Source organism: Sciurus vulgaris, assembly GCF_902686455.1.
Source record: "Sciurus vulgaris genome assembly, chromosome: 10".
NCBI lineage: Eukaryota > Metazoa > Chordata > Mammalia > Rodentia > Sciuridae > Sciurus > Sciurus vulgaris.
In genome coordinates, this window is record NC_136470.1 from 66,248,067 (window position 1) to 66,269,467 (window position 21,401).

The 21,401-nt window shown below is 38.6% G+C and overlaps 1 protein-coding gene across 1 annotated transcript in view; it reads right to left on the minus strand.

The window, feature by feature from the left end:
- Positions 1-433: 433 nt before the first annotated feature.
- The window catches only part of LSAMP (limbic system associated membrane protein), a gene marked incomplete at both ends in the record, with an annotated part of 309,093 nt that continues 288,125 nt past the window's right edge, over positions 434-21,401 (minus strand). Inside the window, 5 exons of the mRNA XM_079100425.1 lie at positions 434-614; positions 7,780-7,915; positions 9,180-9,215; positions 15,750-15,898; positions 16,363-16,483. Coding sequence (XP_078956551.1) covers positions 434-614; positions 7,780-7,915; positions 9,180-9,215; positions 15,750-15,898; positions 16,363-16,483 — 623 coding nt within the window. The remainder of the gene's footprint in view (positions 615-7,779; positions 7,916-9,179; positions 9,216-15,749; positions 15,899-16,362; positions 16,484-21,401) is intronic.

The window sequence follows — 21,401 nt, forward strand, 5'->3', positions numbered from 1 at the left end:
AATTTAAAATATAGATAATGTATATTTTAAAGTCTTTTGTACTTATCTATTTGACTTGCTAAAAAGGATTAAAAGCACAGGTTTAGGTAGTTCTCTAGAGATTTTGTCTTTTCGGTTTTCTCTTCACTTCCTGTTCCTGAGCTCTAAATTGTGAATTTCCAGACCCATTTAAAATACATCGTGGATTCAAAATCCTAAGGGATTCAAGACCGTCTTTATCCATGTAATGTGCGTTTTCATTTTGTATGTTTCAAAATCAAAAACATTCAAATACCATGAAACGAGGTAACTGGCCTGCGGAATTTGAATGCAGAGATAATAAGTGAATTTGTGAGATTTCCTAGGGTTTTAAAGCTCCTGGAAATAGGAAGATAAGGGATTAAAGAATGTTGGTATGCTCGGAGTGACCCTTGCACGTCCTCTGTGGCATCGACTACCACAGTGCGGCACTTGGTAAAGGCGTCTGCCTGGGGCCCTTGCAGTGACTTTGTTCCTCTAAGTTCCGGGACGCCTCAATGACAACCGGTTTATCTATAGCTCCTGCCGCGTCACTGACTCCACACCTAGCGCTGCAGCCTGGTTCCGGTGCAACGCTCCCGGAGTGCCCATGGCTCCTTGTGGCAGACCATTCCTGCCACTAAAATGAACCTACCTGAAACTTCTCTGTTGAAAGACTGATATTTCTCTAGATATTCTGCTAGATAACAGATTCTCAGTATAGCCAGGCAAGCTAACCCTGCATAGTGCTACCTACCCCTGGGGGTGGGCATGTACTTTAAGCCAACGCATGCTCTGCCTCCTCCTAAGGTGTAACAGAGGTGGAAATGCCTGACTCCTCACTCCTGCCCGCCCTCCCTCCCTCCCTCCCTCCCTCCTCCTCCTCCTCCTCCTCCTTCCTTCCTTCCTCCTTCCTTCCTTCCTTCCTTCCTTCCTTCCTTCCTTCCTTCCTTTCCTTCCTTTCTGTTTTTTCCTTTTTCTTTCACTGGCAGAAGGTAAAAGAACAAAGTAAGAAACTTAGGGGAAAGTCATTTTTTTCCCCATGATTTTAAACATTAATTAGACTTTATATCAAATCCCTATCAGGCTCTTTCTGGATTCTAGACTTTTGTGTATGATAGTATTCTGCTTCTCTTTCCCTTCTCCCCTTCCTGCCTCATGAACTTTACTTTCTGCTAGGAGATTTCAATGACTCTGCTCTGTTTCCCTCAAACACCTTGCAGGTACCCCAACATGGATGTAGCAAAGCTTGTTGTGGTTGCTTTTCCATCTTGACTGTAAATTCTATAAGTACAGAGACTATACTTGTCCTCCACAGTCATCCCTAAGACCTGGCTCAGAGCAAATTGTAGGATAACATTTGTTTGAATGAATGGTGTCCTCACAATATTGTGCTTTGCCAAACAAATGTAACCTGTGCCCCAAACCAGTTTTAACTGCCATTGAGAATGAAGGCTCTTTCTTGTGTTCCTAATGATTAGAAATCATAAGGAAAAGAAAACATGAACTCTAAAAGAAACCCTATAAAGCACAGGCAAAAACCAGTGGAGAGTACATCTAAGAAGTCACACTGTTAATGAATTAGCATCGGAGGGTCAAATCCCCAAGGGAGACAAACCTCCAGTGAATGAACCCCTTTGTCTTTTGCAGCACTGCTACTCTTAGCAGATTTCAATAATGAACTTACCTGTGATCTGGAACTCCAGGTTAAACACACATATATATATATATACATAAAAATAAAAACAAATTCCTAGGGTATGATAGCTTTCAATTCAACAGAGAGGTGCAAGGTACTGCTTGGTTTCTGTTCTCCAAACAATCCCTGCTTCCATTTCATACAAAATCCACACATCTGGTTGAGAAAGTATTGTAAAATAGACAAGCGACTTTCCAACATAGAACATGGCTGGGGATGCTTGGAGCTGTGTGATCTAAAGAGTACGGACAGCTGAGGCTCAGCTATCCTCTGCCTCTACTCCCATCCCCCTACAACAACAGGTTGTTACTCTTGCCCCAAACAAGGTGTTCTTGAGCAGTTAAAAATGTCATATTAGAAATGCAAGGCTTACAGCATGGGGGGTTAAGTCGGGATCTTTGTGTAGGGAAGATGAAAAATAATGGACAGATGGTAGCAAAGATACTTCTTACAGTGGTAATGTCTAGGCGCTAAATGTGCACGTGTTACGGATTTTCTTTTACCATTAGCACAGTGATAAACAAAACAGTGTAGTAAACTATGGTGGTGCGTGGCTCCCCAGCGTCCAATTAGGAAGCATGATAAATGACTTGTAAGGTCTCTCCCCCCACTGATTTGTGGTGGATGTAAGCTGACAATTCTCAGTGGAGTCCTGGTGAGTAGTCTGCCTACTCCCCTCATGCATCTGGTACATACGAACACCTTAAATTGGAATTCCAATCTCATTATGTCATGCTGTGTTCTTACTTGGCAGGTGTGTTTCCTCTCAGCAGTGTACAAGGGGAGATGTAAGGTGGCACCATTTACGCTGATTCTTTTTCCCCATCGACATGCTCGTTTAATTTAATACCTACAAATAACTTGTGATGATGAAAGAGCGTCATGAGGACAGAGTGACTGTGTAAGGGAAGTTGTTACTAAGGTTAATTTGTATCTTGCCTCCTTAGAAGTCGGTATTTCCTCCAGATACATGAGACAATGACTTTGTGGTGCCTGCACAGCTGGTAACCAGTGTTTAGGAGTGAATGCTAATAGGATCAAAACTTTTTCCTTGATTTTGTTGGAAGGATGTCAGAAAGAGCATGTACATGGATTGCAAGGTAAATGTGGAAGAAAATGTAGAGAAAAGAAAAATCAAGAAATTTAGACATCAGGAATAAGAATTACAGCTGACAGAGAAAGAGGTTGCCAAAGGACAGATTAAACTTGAGGCTTGTATTTTGGGGGGCTGCCATATGATATTTGTCAGGGCCTTGGACTGCACCGATGACCTTAATACTTAGAAAAGTATGAATTCCTTTTTATCTTTTTGATTCTAAGTACTACCACTTCCTCTAAGGTCTGTACCTTCATACCTTGTCCCTGAACCCGGATATAAGCTCTCAAAGAAAGAATCTATCCTTGCTATACCCAAAATGCTTCTTACAGCAGACTTCAACCTTCATGCCAAATGGCATATGATACAAGCACCAAGGCAATCTCCACTGGGGATGAGCTCTCAGGACCAGAGGAGCCTGAGTCAGCTTTTTCTGTCCATGGAAGATCTCAAGTCTTCTCACCCTTTGGGGCAGTGTGCCAACATTTTCCATTGCAAATCTCATTGAGCTCTTCTTAGGCAGCTTTATTCCTTTTAATTAAAAAGACAAGACTGCCAATTACTTAAACTTAATCCCCAAATGTAATTGTTACTTTGAAAGATTTTTCTCCATAAAGCTCATAGAAGAGCAATATTTCCATCAAATTAAAATTTAGTAGAAGCTTGGATTTTTTTTTTTTTAATTCATTTTCAAATCCCTGCTGGCTCTAGAAATCTAAATAGCACAGCAAGGCAAAGAACACAGGGAGATCACCAGGAAAGGCTGACTGGGGTAGGCAGATCCAACTAGGAAAATAGGAAAAGGAACTAGAAAAAATCCCATTACTAAAAATTCTTCAACCTGAAAATTGATGCTATAGGATTTTTTTTTTTTTTTTTTTTGCCATTTAGCTTGAAGCTAAATGTAAATTCAGAGAGAAATAACACTTCCAAGCCTTTGGAACCTTTACATAATGGTGTGAATAAATTTTAGATTGATTCTTATTAACAAATTTCAACAAAACAGTGCAGGAAACAGAGCAGAAGGAGGAGTAGGAAGGTGGGAAAAGGTAAGACATAGAAATGGGAATGATTTCCCCTATTACAGTTGGGTCTAAATCATTGGATGGACAATGAGAGTACTGTTGATTCCATGTGAAATACTGGTACAGCTACTTGGTTCCCCTAACAAAATTCAGGAGGAATTCAGGCTATTGTTCCCAATAAAGGAGCAATGGACCAGGTATTAAGGCTGATTTTTCATCATTTTCATGTGTATTAATCAGGGAAATGACAATGCTGTAAATTTGTGTTGATTTGACTGTACCAGGTCTGTAAGCAGAGAGAAGACCCTTGTTTCTGTTGACCAACAGGAAAGGAGAATTATCTTTAAATACGGAAATTTCCTAGGATGTGCTTCCTATCTCTGACCAGCCAAAAGTGCAAATGCTTTGGGTTGATGACCATGGACTAATGACATGTGGTAATGTGCATGATGGGCATTTGCTAAAAAATATGTTTGTGCCACACAATAAAGAATGTTGAAATTTTATAGCTCCTCTTATGTGCAATATTATAATGGTGAAAACAATGAAAACATCTTTTTATTTGGCTTTGGGATGGTTCTATTTTTAAACTTCTTAGAAATGTGAGCATTTCAGACATCCTTAGACTCCATAATATGTCAAACTATAATGAAAACACATTGAATTTACATCTAGCTAGTGTGCATGCAATGTGGCACAGGAATACCTCTAAATACTGTGTTTTTTAAAACTATAAGAAATACGCATATCTGAATATGATTATTTTAAATTCAATACACTTTCTAGGAACTTCAAGTTCTCTTTTTTTTTATTTAAAATACCACTTTGAGCTTGTAGGCATGGAAAATATAATTTCTTTCCCATTTCACAGTTGGAAAAACTGAATTACAGAGAACAATGCTAGTAATTATCCATGATTAATAGAGGTGTATGCAAATCAGTCTGAATAAGTGTGTGAAATTAGATGTGCTGATGCCAGATAGCTCTGCTCATGTTTTTAAAAGATGAATGCTTTCATATAAATTTCTGGGAGTCAGGCATACATCTTTCTCTCTGTTTAGTGTGTTTGAAAATGGACTCTGTGAAATTGTGTGGACATTAAAATATCTGTTATGTATTATAAGTATTGTAATACATAAAATAAATTAGATGGATGTTTAAAATCACTAGACAGATGCGTATCTAATGAACATTATGAATGCATACATAGTGGTTATTTATAATGTAGTATAGATTTAAATATGTGCCTGGGATTGGAATCTGGGTATACATTGATCATTAAGTGTGGGAAAAAGTGCACGTTATTTTCTTAGGGTTGTGGGAGTTAACTGAGTTAATGCATACAAAAGACTTTAGAACTCTATTGGTACATGGAAAGCCAACTAATCGGGTTAACTATTGTTATTATTGTTAATATTACCATTGTTGGGCAAGATGAAACTCCTGTTAAATTAAAGGGCTGAGAAGAGGCATTTTCTCATTGATTCCCAGGATAGTATCCTATAGAAAGTAAATGAAACTTCAGGGATTATCCAGTGATCTTTACAGCATGGGATAAGCTGAGGATTTTTCTCCCCCTTGGAGTATGCTTTTTAGAACCCATTCCTGGAAGTACCAAAGTGAGGGCAGGGCTAGCCCCTCCTCTGACTTAAGATAGAATCTAGCTGTTCTGATGCCAGGCCTGTCCATAAGAACACCAGTCTCCCTTTGGGAGGAAACGTACCAGACTGCAGATTTATGCAAGCCTAGTTTGTTGTTAGTTGGATTTTAATTTTTTTTGAACTTTAATTTTGGGGGGTTTTGTTTTGTTTTCAGAGAGAGCTTTAGACAGCTGTATTAATCATGCAAACCCAGCCATGTGCAATGTGTTTTATCAATGGAAAAACAGGGACTGAATGGCAAGCAGCTGGGAACAAACCTGGTGCAAAGCCTGAACCTGGAAGATAATCTCAACATTTCCCAGATCCACTCGCCACACGGGGTTAGTGATTGGAAAGGCTGTTCACTTGGGATAAATAATCAGATGGGAGGCAAACAAGTGAGACACATTCCAGGGTTTTTTTTTTGTTTTGTTTTGTTTCAAGAGGCAGTGATTGGAGAAGGATGGGCTGATAGAGCCCAGAGAGCCACAAGCTCAAGGGAGTTTTTGGCTTGAGATTTGTAAAAACAAAACAATGGTGATTTGTCCTTTTCCTTTTTCCTTCTTTCACTTGATTTTAACTTTCGAAGGCTGGTTTCATCACCTCACCTGAACCCAGGGTCCTTTTCAATATGAGGGCGTGGCTAGGTGCACTTCCTTTACAAAGATGGGCTATGTGCCAGTAGGTTGATGGGAAGGAACAATATCATTGCCAGTATTCAGAGCCCCAGGAAATGATTGAGTCAAACAAAGCAAGAAAAGTTCCCTCAGACATTTAGAGTCAACTCTTTCCTCATTTACAATTCAGTGGGTTTTCTGCAGCGATATAGTCAAGGGTATTTATGCAAATATATGCAATTCAGCACTCATTTTAGAATAAGTAAACCTGAATTAAAATTAATGGGGGAAAAACACCTATCAGAAACAGATCAAGAACAGAACACTACTTATTTTGCTTATTTTCATATGTATCTTTTAAATTAAGGAGCAGGGAAGCACACTTTTTGTTGTTGTTGTTGTGTTGTTACTGTTGTTTTGTTTTGTTTGGGTTTTGGCACAGGGGAAAGGACATTTGAAGATTTCTAATTGGCCACAGCCGGTACACATTACCCTTTGGTGTAATTCCAGTATTATTATTATTGCTGCAGAAAATCAAGCAATATGATGAAGAAAACCCAAGGGAAATGCATTTGATTTATTGAGCCTTGTTTTTGTTTAATCACAGCTTGAAGGGGTTTAGGACTGCATTCCGGCTGTGACTCTGCAGTGCATCCCCAGCCAACTTGAGGAGCCACAGAGTGTGGATGAGGGAGGTTACTCTCCAATGAAATAGTTAATAATGAAGCAGCTGAAATGTAATGTATATTTCTTTTAGGTTGGAAATGAAGAGAGAGAATTCTTTTTATTATGGAAGGGTGGAAAAGGATCTTTGTGACTTTCTACTTTCAAACACCTTAAGGGAAACTAGTTGGTTCAAAATTCTCCAGGCACTTCTCTCAACCAACTGCTTGGGAACATGTTAACATTTTGAGGATGAAACTTAGTGTTCCATGTAGATGTTGACAACATATGATATTTAATCCAATGAAGGAGTCTGCACTCTAGTGGTAAACACAGTAAGGCATGATTTTCATAGCTATTGGGATCCTAAATTAACACCCTAAAGAATTAAGCTTTCTCTGTTCGCTTTTGCTCTAACTGGGGGAAACTGCATTTCACTTGATGTTGCCCTCTTGATGGAAAGAGAAGGAAGAAAAGCAATTGGATTTCTGGGAAGTTAGAGTCCCTGTAAACAAGAGAGGGGGACATCTTCAATAGTGACCTCTCGCACCAGCTATCCCAAGTCTCAAGAACAGCTTTTCAATTTCCACTAGCAGAAGCCCAAAGTATTAGTAGTGAGAAAACTAAATTCTCTAAAAACTATCAGATCTAAGAAAGCTAACTAACAGTCTACCTACAACATAAACCAAACTAGGGTCATTCTCCAATCAGCAATTCAGTTTGTGGGAATAAAAGGTTCAACAAAAATCTCACATGCTCCATCCCCAGACAAGACCGGGTTTTTCAATACCTGACAGCTGTCTTTGTGAACAGCGTCTGCCCTCACTTTGTTCAGTGTTATAGGTATCATAATTATGATCAGATAATATTCGAGTTTGTGGCTGCAGAACTGCTCTCACAAAAGACACCTAGAGTCATTGTGACACTGTACAAAGCTCATCGTGGATGGGGCATGACCTCTTTGAAATGTTATCCTTTGGGACAAATGTGTGTGTGTGTGTGTGTGTGTGTGTGTGTGTGTGTGTTTTCCATATCAAGATACTTGCACGATGGCAAACATGATAAAATGGTGTCAATCTTGGCAGCAACACCAGAAGACAAATGTCTTAAATAATTGTGGCATGTCAGGAATTCAAAGATGGGATATTTTCCATGAATACTGAGTTTTCGTGTCAAGCCTAAAAAACAGACACACTTTTAACAGTTTATTTTTAGGAGCTGGGATACAACACAGAGTTCATTAATGTTTAGGGATTTTTTTTTTTTAAAACAGTTTTTCTAAGCTTGTATACTGGAAAATATTTGGACCCCTTCTTACAATTTAGGAATAACTTTATTAAGCTGTCTTATTGATCCTATAAACCTTGCATACTTACTTCAAATATAATTAAAGTAAGTTTTCATATATGTGAGTGCACACATATGCAAAATATCACATTATTGATACTGAATATCTATACCCAATTTTGCTCTAATTTTTAGTCTGGACAAGTGTTAATGAAATATGATCCGTCTTCAAACTTACAAACAGTAGCTTTCTACCTTTAATTCTGAGCACATTTTCTTTATAAGTGTGTATGATAATCTTGTTTAATTGGATTTATTTTTTTTTCCACAGTAGGGCCCCGCATGGCCTAGTTCCATTTTTTTCTCAGGTCTTTGAGTGCTATTTGCAAATCATTTTTCTGGAATTTAATTTCAATGGTAGGTTGGTTTCATTTCAGAATTTTTTTTATATTATTTTAATTTATTTGCCAATTTGCCTTTAAATAGCCTTAAGCTAGAAAGTTGTGGTTGCAACTTGCATCTAAATGTGATGTAAAAGGCAAAAATTTAATTTGGGTACATAGAAAGTTTTATGAAAAGGAATACAGAATGACTACCTTAGTGGTTTTTGTGTGTGTTTGTGTGGTGTGTTTTCTAAAGTAGTTATATTTAAAGGAAAAACCCATGAGTTGGCCCAGAGTTTAAGAAAAAGTAGTGTCTTTATATTTTGGTTGAGTGTAACCTTTGGAAGTATACAAATTCATTTTTATAAATAATATCAGTGACTTAAAATTTGAATAGTATATATCTTCCAAATGTGAGTGGGGATGGTGGGAAGATTGTATTTCTGTGCGCTACAGAGCTAGAGAATTTAAGTGACTGTGTTCCAAATATGAGAGTTCATGGTTACCTGTAATAAATACTGACTGAAAGAAAAATTGCTCTCTGGAATTTTCTTCCGAGCTACTGAAGTTTGGGCAGGTGGCACACCTGTTACAAACCTGTCAGCTAATGTGGGGCAATGAATTAACTTTCTTTTCAATGGTTAAGGAAAAAAATAATATCTCCTGTATGCAGATTTTTGGAATATATTTTTCTCCTCCATGTCTTTTTGCTCATTATAAATGTTGGAGAATGACCCAGCAACAGAGCTACAGTGATAAAAAGCATACTGACCTTGAATGGGGTGGGGAATTGTGGGTAAAACACGCTCTAAAGGGGAAAAAATAGTAAACATCACGGAGAGTTTAAAAATATCTATGTTTTATCTTCATGTTTAGCTATTCAATTATAAAACAGATGAATTTCCTTTCCATGCTGTAGGATCATCTCTCTCATAAAGTGTTTATTTGTTCTTCCTGTAACACCAAAGTATAAAAGACAGGTATTAATAAAATAAAAATTACAAAACATTTTTAAAAATATGGCTACAACAGGGAGACAACATCATATTATGGTAATTCTACATACTCGATCCTATCTCCACTGGCAACATCCACAACTAAGGTTTTAGCTATTTTAGAGAATTGGAATAGAGGGCATTCATTAAAGTAATCAAATCCAAGTACTGCATCTTGGTCCTGAGTCTTCTCTCTTTAGCTCATGGCAGATGGACCTATGGGAGCTATAGACTCCATTGATTCAGTTCTATAGCTCATATTAGCATTAGCCAAGCATATGGAAACTTTATTTTGGGAAACACTAATTTAACTTCTCTTAACTCTCTCAGGTTTTTTACTTCCATATCAGTGGTATCAGTGGAAGAGTGATGCTCAGGCATACATTTCTTGGAATTATATAATTTATTTCCAGTCTATTCTTAATCCCACCCTTCTGTTATAATTTCATCTGAAATTTGTTCAAACTTGCTAGATGACACATCTGGTTAATCTATAAGAAGTACTTTTCTTTTGAAACTGGGTTCTTAAGTTTATGGGACTCTCCAGTCCCATATCTGAGCTACCAGTGCAAACCGAATGTACAGAGTTCAGGCTTTTAGGTATCTTTTGTATAGCTCATTAAAATCCTAGGTTTAATTCTAAATCCTCCAGAGGTTCTTGCAGAAAGAACAAATGGTACATTAGGGATGGGATGCACTGCTTGCTGCCCCTGATCATTGCAGTGTAACATAAGTAACATGAACTTACTAAATCCCTCCTAGAAGTTTGTTTAAATAATGACCAATGAGAAATGAAAATCAACAAAAACCAAACCATAATGAGGAAAACATATGTACATATTCAAATTTGATCTGCATGCCACCATATACCATAAACCAAGAAAGACTTGATTTTACCTGGTCTTTGGACATTGATACATCTGGACACTGAGCCAACCCAGTGACCTCTCCCTAGCTGAAAGTTGTAGCTTTAATGTGAAAGTTCCCTAAGTGCATTAAGATGGAGCAGGTCAATAATCGCCCAGTGAACAATTGTGTCTTAGTTACACGAGTGTCAAATAGAAAAATGGTTTGAACCTTCACTGGTTATTTGGTATTAAGTTTCCAGTTTTGAAAATAAATAGCTAAACTGCTTTCAGCATTTATGTAGCTGTTGGAGACCACTGTCCCATATTATACTCTTTCTACTGTATTTTATTTTTATTATTACTATTATTATTCAGACTGTTTAAATGACTCAGCTTCATATTTTCTCATCACACTGTTCACAGCTGGGTAAATGCACTCTGCCCTCATTTCCACAAGACCATTTATACTGCTAAGCCATCTCACCACTTGCCTTTCATCGCCTTTCAACTGCTTTCCAGCTTGTTATCCTCTTAGCTCCACCCTGTTATCATCATTTCAGGCTTATCACACCCCATTAGTTAGTCTCATTCTCTTAATTCCATCCTTTTGACTTGTCTTTCCTTAGATGCTCCCCCATTCCTGTTTTTTATCCTTAATCTTCCACCATGATTCTGCTGCTGTTTTAGAGTTTAGAACCAGGGTTTCTGGGTTTCTATAAGAGTATAAAGTGAAGTAAATACAATTTAATTTGAAAAATTTTAAACTTTTGATTTTCAAAAGCAAGGGAGGGCATGAAGCTGGTGGAACGTGAGGTTGTGAACACCTGAGGAGATGTCAGGAGCAGAACTCCTTTAGGAAGTCCCTGATCTCTAAGCTTTGGGTTTTTACCATACAAATGGCAACAGGAGTGTGGGGTGGGGCGTGACTGTCTGAATCTGTGGGACACCATAAGAAACAGCTAGAGGGTCATTAACACTTTACAAAGAAACACTTGAATTAAAGGCAATAAATGACAAAATAAAAATCTAGAGTTGAAGGGAAGGTTGGGTGTTTATATCAAGGTAATTTACTAGCTCAAACAAGATTTTCTTTTCTTTTCCATTGGGTATTACAGAGGTACAGCGTTCTTTCTGGAAGTTAACCTATTTGATGCCTATGCTTGAAATGAAAGTAGTTTAACTAAGTGCCCACTCTTTCCTTTGGTATTCACAGAGAACCCTTTTAGGGAGTTTGCAGCTAGTCTTTCAAACACCATGGGGTTCGTGTTCAAATAGCAGCTTAGATTGTTATATTACGAGACATCTAAAAGAATCTGGCTAAGAGACCTGCCAAGTCCTAACTCGCATCATGGAGTGGTGTATGTTATCCCCAAGCCTCTGGAATAATAACTAAGAATGGTTTCTAAAGAAGAGGGGGAAGCTCTCATTCTAAAGACTTGCTATAGTGCTGGATTATTTAAGGTAGCATTTAAAATCTAGTCAATTATGGGTTTACAAGTTAATGATATTTTAAAATTAAAAAGAAAATGAAAAAAATACCTCCTACACACTGTTATGGCAAGGTCCAGTAGAAAACTATGTAGTATGTTGCTTTGTATTTTTACTCTTTCGTATTTATCAGTAGGCCTATCCTGCAACATGTAGGAATAATCTTTCACTCAAGCAATTAGGCTGGAATATTAGTTGAGGTTCTTAACAAGTCAAAAATAAAATGAGTTTAATAATCTAGGTGACCTGCAGATGAGAGTTAATGGGAATGGAAGTGGGAGGCAGCAGAAGCAGTACTCTGGATCTGAAGGGACCACTGTAGTATGAAGCCAGTTAGAAAGGTCTCATTAGGGGAAAGAAGAAATTAGATGTCTCCTCACCTCCAAACTGCAAGCTGTATCTCCTAACATGTTTGCCTACATATAAAAATAGATATTGGTCTAGAAATTGGACTCTGGAAACAGATTACCCAAATTTAAATCCCAAGTTCAGCCTTGCTTAGTTGCATTAATGACATAACCTGTTTGTGTAATGGAGAAACATGAGTACGTGGGAAGGTTGCCATGATTAAATGAGGCCATGCATGCAAAACCTCTAGTGCAGCATATATTGTAGGGTGCACTGTAAGCACTCGGTAAGACATGATGACCTTTTAGTCATCATCTTTATTCTTTCTCCCTATCCCTAACTAAACATAAGCACTGAAATAAAACAAATCTATCAACTTTGTGGGTTACAACTTGATCATCAGCGTGGGAACATGAAATTTGTTATGTTGCATACACAGGTAAGAGAACTCTCTTGTCATCACTAACAGTCTTAGTCTTTGTCTACGTTATACTCATTCCCCTGTCTGACAAAGACTAAGCCGAATCCTTTCCCACACACATTGCGCCACTGGATTAATGCATTTGAAAAAACTCTATAAGGTAACAGTCTGGGAATGAAGAAACAGATATAAAGGCATTACTTGGTTATATAGACTGAAGTAGTCTTTGACAAAGCACTAGAATGTTTGAAGAACAAATGAGAAAGAAATGCTTCCATTAGCTGAGGGTGAAATTACTATGACTGCACTGTGCTTTTACATTCTCATTCAATTATTCTGACCCCTTTGGAGATCGGTATTTGATTAGAGTGGAGTGCCATACATATGTGTTGCTGAGGACAAGTGATCACAAATTGACACTGTGCAAAAAGTCAGCATGTCGCTGGGGCCGACAGGGCTGAAAATGTGCTGACTGCCAACAAGGATGAAGAATCGTGAACTCTTCAGGCGCTGGCTGAGTCTCTCCCTGCTGCTGCCTCTGGCTGTCAGGAACTCACCAGCTGCCCCATCTGCTTCTTACTGCCTTGGTCAGCAGAGCTCCCCACTGCCCGCATAGTGCTTCGGTCAGGGGCCCAGCTGAAGACAGCTCTTCCTGCCCCTGCTCAAGGAACAGACCCAGCATGAAGCCCCTGGCTCACTGTCTTCCTTTCATGGACCCTATTTACTCTGTCTCCACAGGCAATGGGCAACCTGCATACATGTTTACTCTGATGTTTCCTTTCTTTCCTTTCCTTCCCTGTGCTCTCCCTTCCTCTGCTTCTCTCTCTCTCTCTCTCTCTCTCTCCCTCTCTCCTCTTTTTTTTTTTTTTTTTTCCCTCTGTGCTGTGCTCCCACAGAACCTCATCTTCAAAGGCACCAGCTATGCAGCACCCTGTAACAATATGCTTTCCACAACTGATTGGTGGTGGTGGAACTGGCAGGGAGTGCCATTCTTGTTATAAGAGAAGCAGCCGCTTCCCCCTTTTGTGACCCAAAGCCTAATTGTGGTCAGATGATTCACTAATTTTCTGTGATCCTCCTAGCTCCTTTTCACCTCAAGCCTAATGACCTTTCATATTGTATTCTTCAGCAAGTGCTACCACCTCTCAACTCTCCCATAAGGTGGGAAATCAATTATGAACCAAATGCTGATGCACGAGCTGTCTATGCATGCTGCTAAATGTAGAACTGGTACCCGTGTGGGCTGTGGTGTTAGAGGGCAGCGAGGGCCTGTCGGGGGTGGAACATCATTAACCAGGGCACCATGCACTTCTCACAGGTGTAATTGAGGGTGATTTTCTTCCAAATCACCAAGGACATAATGATTTGATCCACTTTGCCTTATCCCTGCGTCCAAATTATAAACAGGTTATGTAAGTTTCTATTCTTTAATTTTACTTGGTTAAGTCCTTTAAATGTAATTTTGTGTTAGGGCAATGACCCCTACTAATATTTCCATTATCTTTGACCTCACACATGCTCTTCTCTACCTCCCCAACTATTCCATCCTTCTACCTCCCTTCCTCTCTCTTTCTCTCTCTCAATCTAAAGACATGCTTTGTTATTTGAAATATACCATTAGCATACTTTGTATTCTTAGTGACGTAAAGAAAAAATTTTAATGAGAATGTATAATTGCTCACTTTCTGCAGTCCTTTTCTCGTTTTCAATCCCTATAAAACATTTGTTAAGTATAACTCTGTCACCTTAGAGTTATCAGCATCTTGAATTTATAGTTGAGGCTGGGTTTTGCCCCTACTTTTGAAACCCTAATATCAGGAATGAATGGGTAACTATATTTCTTAATACTTATCTTCCCAAGTGTCTTGTGGATATGATGCTCCAGTTGAAGCAAAGAACACTGATGCTTGGTTTTTTGGAGACAAGTAAACAGGGATATGAATTTTAAACTTCATATTGATGCAACATTTGTATAGCTATATCCTATCAAACTGTCATAAACTGACGTCAATTGGAGTTATGAATGAGAAAATGAAGGCTGAATTTTGGGTAGTTTGTGGTTGTTGTTTTCCATAAGTGGAGCTGAATCTGAAGCAGTTTTAAAATGGCTTTAGCACTGCATTTCAAGAGAAATCTCAAATTGATTTTCTTCTAAGATTTTTTTTTTTTTTGTGAAGGCTCATCTAAACTGAATAAAATGAAGACATCTCTTCTTACCATAGTATTTCTAGTTTTTCCAATTGTACCTGTGCAGAAAAAAAATTTTTATAGATAGTGCTTTATTACTCTGAAATATCCAAAATAATAATAGCACATTCTTTGGACTTTTCCATTTGGTCCAAATGAACTTTGTGTCTCAGCATGTGCTAACTTTTTTGTTTGCTTTCCTTATTCTGATAAACTTGTCCCTAATCCTGATATAGTCATTTCCCATGATCCCACCCATCATCATCCTGTTTCTCAGGGGGCATTTGCTTTTATACTCATAGCTTCCTGACCAACATGACAGGGAGTTACATTTCTGACTACAGCAGGCAGCTAAAGAGCAAGACTCCAAGGCAGAGCCTCCTACTAACATTGGTAACTTTGAAATTACTGTCTCTCCTTAGTCTGCTCTCAGGATCTTTTCTGATCTTCAGAAATGTTTCCTTGCCTATATTCCCATCTCTGTTACAAAAAACATCAGAAAAGTAATGTCTTTTGCTGTCATATTGAATCCTTTCTGTGAGCATTTCTTCCTCCTTTACATTTTATTTTGTTTAATCATTAATACCACCCTTCCTCTTGAGTTGTTGAAATATATTTCCTTTTTTCCAACTTGTCCCATGTCCCAGTTCCTCGTCCATTCTCATTGAATATTTCTTCTTCAATCATTCCCATCACTGATATTTTGTAACAGCTATCAATTTCCAGGCTCTTACGTCACCTATGTTTATTGAAGAGGCTACCAACAAATAAATATATGTTCTCTGAATATCCTAGCAGTTTAGTCAACCAGGAAGAAAGAAAACTACACAGAACAAAAGAGCACACTTACCAAAAGTAAGGGAATACAGAGAGAAAGTCTTCCATTTGAAAATCTTGTGCCCAGGGATTGAGAAAACTATACTTTTGCTTTGGTGAGTATATTCTTATTTTATAAATGTTCATCTTTAGTAACAAAGGGGTTGCTCGTCAGCTTTCCATGAGAAAACTCTACCTATTTAAATATGTTGAGCTGGACCCTGCTCTGGCATACTTACTGAAAAGGACTAGGCTGGCATTGGTGACCCCCAGCTTGTTGGCAGCCACGCAGGTATAGTTGCCATAATGCTCCTCAGTGACGTTGGTCACAGTCAGGGAGGACTGGCCCTCCGTGCTCTTGATCTCAAGGCCATTGGCACTGTTTATCCTAAGAGTTCAAAAACAGAAGAGTTAAAAGGAACATTGATGAAGGTTTTAACTTCCTTCATCTTTACATTGAAGGAAGAAGAGAAAAGAAACAGTTTCTCAAAGTTGCTCAATTCCTCATCTTAATTGTGCAATCCCTATCATCAAGATCAATGTCCATCAAGAGAAGACTCTGGAATGGGTGACTTTCCTTGGGCTCTCATTTCTGCTCTCCAAGAGAAAGGCATGCAGGTGGAAATGATCCTTTGAATCAGGTACTTAACTTTTTGTATTTTACCTGAGTGCTTTTAGGCTTCAGCTTAAGAGTTACAGGCCCCAAAACACTTGATAAAGAGATACTGAAAAGGAAGAGCCAAATGGAATAGGTCTGCATAATTACTACTAAGCTCAGCTTTGTTATTGGGTTTCTGGGGCCTCCAGCACCACCAGGTGGGGCACTGGGAGCATGATGGATTTGGTGCATACCTGGTGTCATCCCGGTACCATTCAAAGTCAGGTGCTGGCACCGCAGAGGCCTCGCATTTGAGTGACGCTTGTCGGCCTGTGGTGGCTTCGTTGCTCTTGGACTCTGTGATAGTGGGAGGATCTGTAGGAAGGACAGGCACATGTGATTACAGAAGAGCCAGAGGGGGCTCCAGGGAGGAATCAGGAAGGACAGCCTGATGGAAGGGAGGCAAGAAAGGGATCATCTGAAAACCCCACTGACATGAATCATGTCATCAGCTGAGTGGGACTGACCACTAGAGAACTAAACAAAAATAAGAGGTGATTAAAGAAAATAGACCTGTTTGCCTAACTGAGGCACTCAGCAGGGTGATAAGGAAACAGAACTAGTATCTTTCTCTCTCTTAATCCATTCTTAGTTATTCTAACCATAAATTATAATATTCATATTGTTTTTCTTTACATAAATCAAGACATGATACTGAAGGACATGGAATATTAAATGTATGATTTCACCATTTCTCTTTTTCTTCCATCATCATCGTTATTATCACTATAGCTTGAGATGGCTTTGAGGAATCTGATGAAAATAATAGAAGCCTAAAGTCTGTCCAATTCAAGGCTAGCCTGGTATTTTGAAGCAATTCAGAAACTAACATACAAAAAAATGAGGATTATGTGATTTCTTCTTTTTTCCTAAATGTGTCCTTATTACTGTGATCCAGGTAAAATTTGCTTTTGTTTATAAGGTTTATCCTAATGCATAGAAGACTTCTTAGTGTTATCAGTTCTATCCTTGCTGATTCTATGCTTGAGCTTTCCTGCCTATGACTGGGCCTGTGACAGGCTTGAAATGAACTCAGAAGTGCATGTGAGATTCTAGTTTGCCATGATTCTTTCAAACACTTCTATGAAGGTGGAGCAACTGTTTATAGATCCACCTGAGGAAGACAGTGTGAGAGGGGAGAGATCATGGGCCTGGCGATGCTTTACGGGTTATGGATCTTTAAGGAGAAAAGTACTTTTCTGCCTAGAGGGCATTAGCCAGAAAATGACATGTGGATAAAGTAGAAAAAACAATCTGTTTAGACTTTGTGGAAGAAAAACTTATTAAGGCAATCAGTAAAGTCAACTTTAGGGTACCAAATTCATTTAAATTACTCTGTAGCACCCTACCTTATTTCTGAACATTTTTCTTCATTTTTGAAAACTATTTCTGAAGTTTTCTGACTATAGAAGACCCTGATCATCTGAGTTAAAAAGGATTGCACATCAGGTTCATCTGTGATTTCCACCCACAGGTCATCTCCCGTCAGCTTGTAAGTCTTTAAATCACTGTCAGACAGAGGTGTGAGAACATGTTTGGGTCAATACTATCAGCCCCCAATATAAAGTGGCATGCCAGAGTAGGGGTTGTGTTGTTTTGTTGCTTTTGGTTGTATGTGTTGTGTTTCACTTTGGATTTAATCTGCTCATTTTTGTACAGGCACAAAAAGGGCAGATGATGTAGAAAAAGAAACCTGGAAAGGAAATGAGGAGTCCTGGAAGATATCTTGAGTTTGACTGTGTATATCTCCCTCTGCACACTTTATCTTCTGGACTTTGGTCCTAACTACCTTTAAAATGAGGATCCACACTTAATGATCTATAGCAACCTTCCCAGACACAAAAAATCTCAACTCTAGTTGAAACTGCTCATCCTTATAAATAGACTGTTGGTATCATTATCATATGTTTTCATAGCCTTAATTCATTTACCTTTCAGATTACTAAATTTCCAAATTATAATCCATTTATCTCTTCTATGGGTTAAGAGTCAGTATTAGCAGTCAGGAACAGGAAATCTGAAATCTGAATTTTGACTCTGCCCCTTAGCCAGAATTGGGTCTGGGTACCCTGTGCACTGGTTTGAGCCTCTTTTCCCTTGTTATCTTTTTTTAGTTTTATTTTTTTTGCAGTGCTTTGAATTGAGCCTAGGGCTTATGCATCCTAGGCAAGCTCTCTACCATTGAGCCACACTCCGAGCCCTTCCCTTATGTTTTAAAAGAGGAAGCTATCTTAAAAGAATCACAATGGTTGCATGTGAAAGTCATCCTGTGATTGGTTATAGAGGTCATTAGAACACATAGGCTCAAAGGATAAATGCAAGAATTGCAGGTGGTGGTACTAGTGGAGGAAAGAGGACAGAGTATAATCTGAGCAGTCATGAGCTCAGATTGAAATTTGATAGTTCAAATCAAGGCTCTTTCCCTCATGTTCTTCCTTGTTTTTTAGAAAGTTTAACACTTTTCTCAGAGTCACACTGTTTCAATACCTTCATCAATAGATTGTGGGACCAGTGGCAGGGAGGCACCATTTGGAAGCTGCTGAAGAAATGCAGAGATATTTGGCAATAGATTGGGAGATGCTATGCTGAAAGGAGGGGAAAGATTGGAGATATTTGAAACCTCAGAATTGATCCAACTAGCAATGGATTAGATGTGAAGGATTAGACAAAGCAGGAAGCATCAGAAAGATAACACTGAGGTTCTGGCTTGGGATCAGGTGGTACTGTCCACCGAGATATGGTACACAAAGGGAGATATGAGGATGAACAGCACTAGAACACTTAATAAATATCAATTTCCCATCCTCACCTTCTCACTATATGAGCTGCCTGTGATGTCGAAATTTGTAGCACAGTGACCCATTTATGTTGACCAGAGAGAGAGAGTTTATTTGTTGTTCTACAGGTTTGTTCAATTTTACAATTTCATAATGGGTATTAACAGTTGTAGGTTTCTATAGTTATGTTGGTATTAACTGATAAGTTTGTAACGGTGACTGTGGCTTCACTAACCCAGCCCTGTAACCTGGGCAAGACTACCTTCCCACCATCGCCACTTCTAACAGGCTCAGAGCTGAGGTATCTTAACTTAATATTGCCATGTTAGATGCCTCCAAGTCCCTCTACAATGGGACCAGGAAGCAGGTTCCAGAGGTACAGTTTTGTGGAGAGTGCTTCCCTGTTCTGGGTTCCAGAGCCAGTAGGTACACTGGGACCCAGGGAGGGAGATGATTTTCAAATCAAAACATTTGGATAGAATAAGTTGGGCCTGTTTGGCTCATCTTTCTCCTTTGTTCTTTTACAGCCTAGCTCTGGTAGGAGTAGAGGTTTCTTCTTTGTTTCTCTAAGCTGGAGTCTTTCCCGGGCTCTCTCCTTCCTGCGCTCCTGTGGGTGGGCTTCCCAGCCCAGGGCAGCCATGACTGGGGAGCTAAGTCAACCCACTAAGCTACTACCTCTAAAGACCTTGGTCATAACCTTGGGGGCATTTGTGCCTCATATTCCTCCTTTTCTTATTTTCCCAATTTGTGTGAACCTGAATGGGTAAGTGGCATCATTAGCCCACAGAGGCCCCAGCATGCTGCAGCTGGCAAAAAACTAGGGTTGAGTACTTTTCAAGTGCATTCTAATCTGAGAAGAGATGCTGCTGGTCAATATCAAGGCCAACCACTTGCTTCTCTCTTCAAACCTAGGAAGCTTCTTGTGCCAAAGTAAATTCATGAATACGATAGGCATGTAAAGAGCTCATTGTTCCTAATATTTATCAAATGACACCCTGGTGCAGGTCTGCTCTTTCATGGCTTATTGGAATGAACATTTCAAATTCATTGTAATGAATCTGTATAGATGAGGCTAAGAAAGATTATACAATCATATTGCAGCATGCTAGTGTAGTTAAAATAATAGATGTCCTGTTCAAAATATGGTTATAATAAAAATGAGGCTTCATAAAAATGCTGCACAGAGATCCATTGTTATTCTTTACGTGACTTTGGAATGGCTTACAATTGTCAGAGGACTCTTCCAGTTTTTATTACTTCAAAATTCCAGGTTTCTGAAAATATTAATCAAGGGCTTCTTATTCTTACATCACCAGTAACAAGAATTCTTTCAATTAGAATTGAATATTGATAACAATAACAGTGACCTAAGAAATAAAATGTCATTCATTTAATCTTCTTAACATTGGAATAATTGTATAAAAGAACAAAATTTGAATGAAGGATATATTTATAGGCATTCACAGGCTATGAATAGCACTGTACTAGGTTTTAGAAATCTTCTTTATTCCAATAATAGCCAAGGAGCTAAGTCTTATTAACCTCATTTTATGAATGAGAAGACAAGCTTACAGAGGGGTTAAAATTTGTCCAATTCATATGGTCAGTGTTTGGAGCAGTATAAAATTTGGATCTGTCTGTCATGTTCTGGAACCCATGCTCTGAACCTTTCTGCTCTGGTAAGTCCATTTGAATGAGTTCTTTTAAACAAACAATGGATTCATAATAAGGAAAAAAATACCATTTAAGAGAGCACACACTGATAGCTTCAAAAGCAAGTGTTCCATATTTCTGCTATTCACAGGAAACAACAAAAATCATAACATGTATTAATATAGTAGATATAATGCCACATTAGGATTTAGAAGATGCAGGCTTAATTCCCACCTGTTCTACTTAGGTGGTTATCATAGATTGTGTTCTCCTGCAGCCCTTCACCTATGAATGCATATCACGGTACCTACCTACCTACCTACCTACCTATATCAAATACATCTTTTAAGGTAAATAGCAAATGAAACCATACACAGGAAAGCACTTTCAATATCTAAAATGACTTCATTTCTTCAACTACTGTTACTCATGTGTTGTCATGAAAGGTGAGAGGGTTTTGGAGTTAGACCTGGGTTAGAGTTCCAGGTCTGCCTCTCATAAGTTTTTTGATTTTGTGACAGAGAATGCTTACATTTTGTGAGCTTTGTTTTTGTCCTTTCTACATGGAAATATTGATTATCTTCCAAGGTTAGTGTGCAGTGGTGTAAGAAGGCAGAGGAAGCAGAGGGTGTGGGCAATAATAAAGGCACTGTCTACAGAAAATTTAGAAACAATAAGACAAACAGTAATACTGATTCAATTAGTTTTTTTTTTTTAAATTACTCACCATGTACCAGCAGTACTAAACTTATTAAACAAGTCTGTAACAAAGTCGCTATTCCTCCTCTCTGAGAAAGACCAGG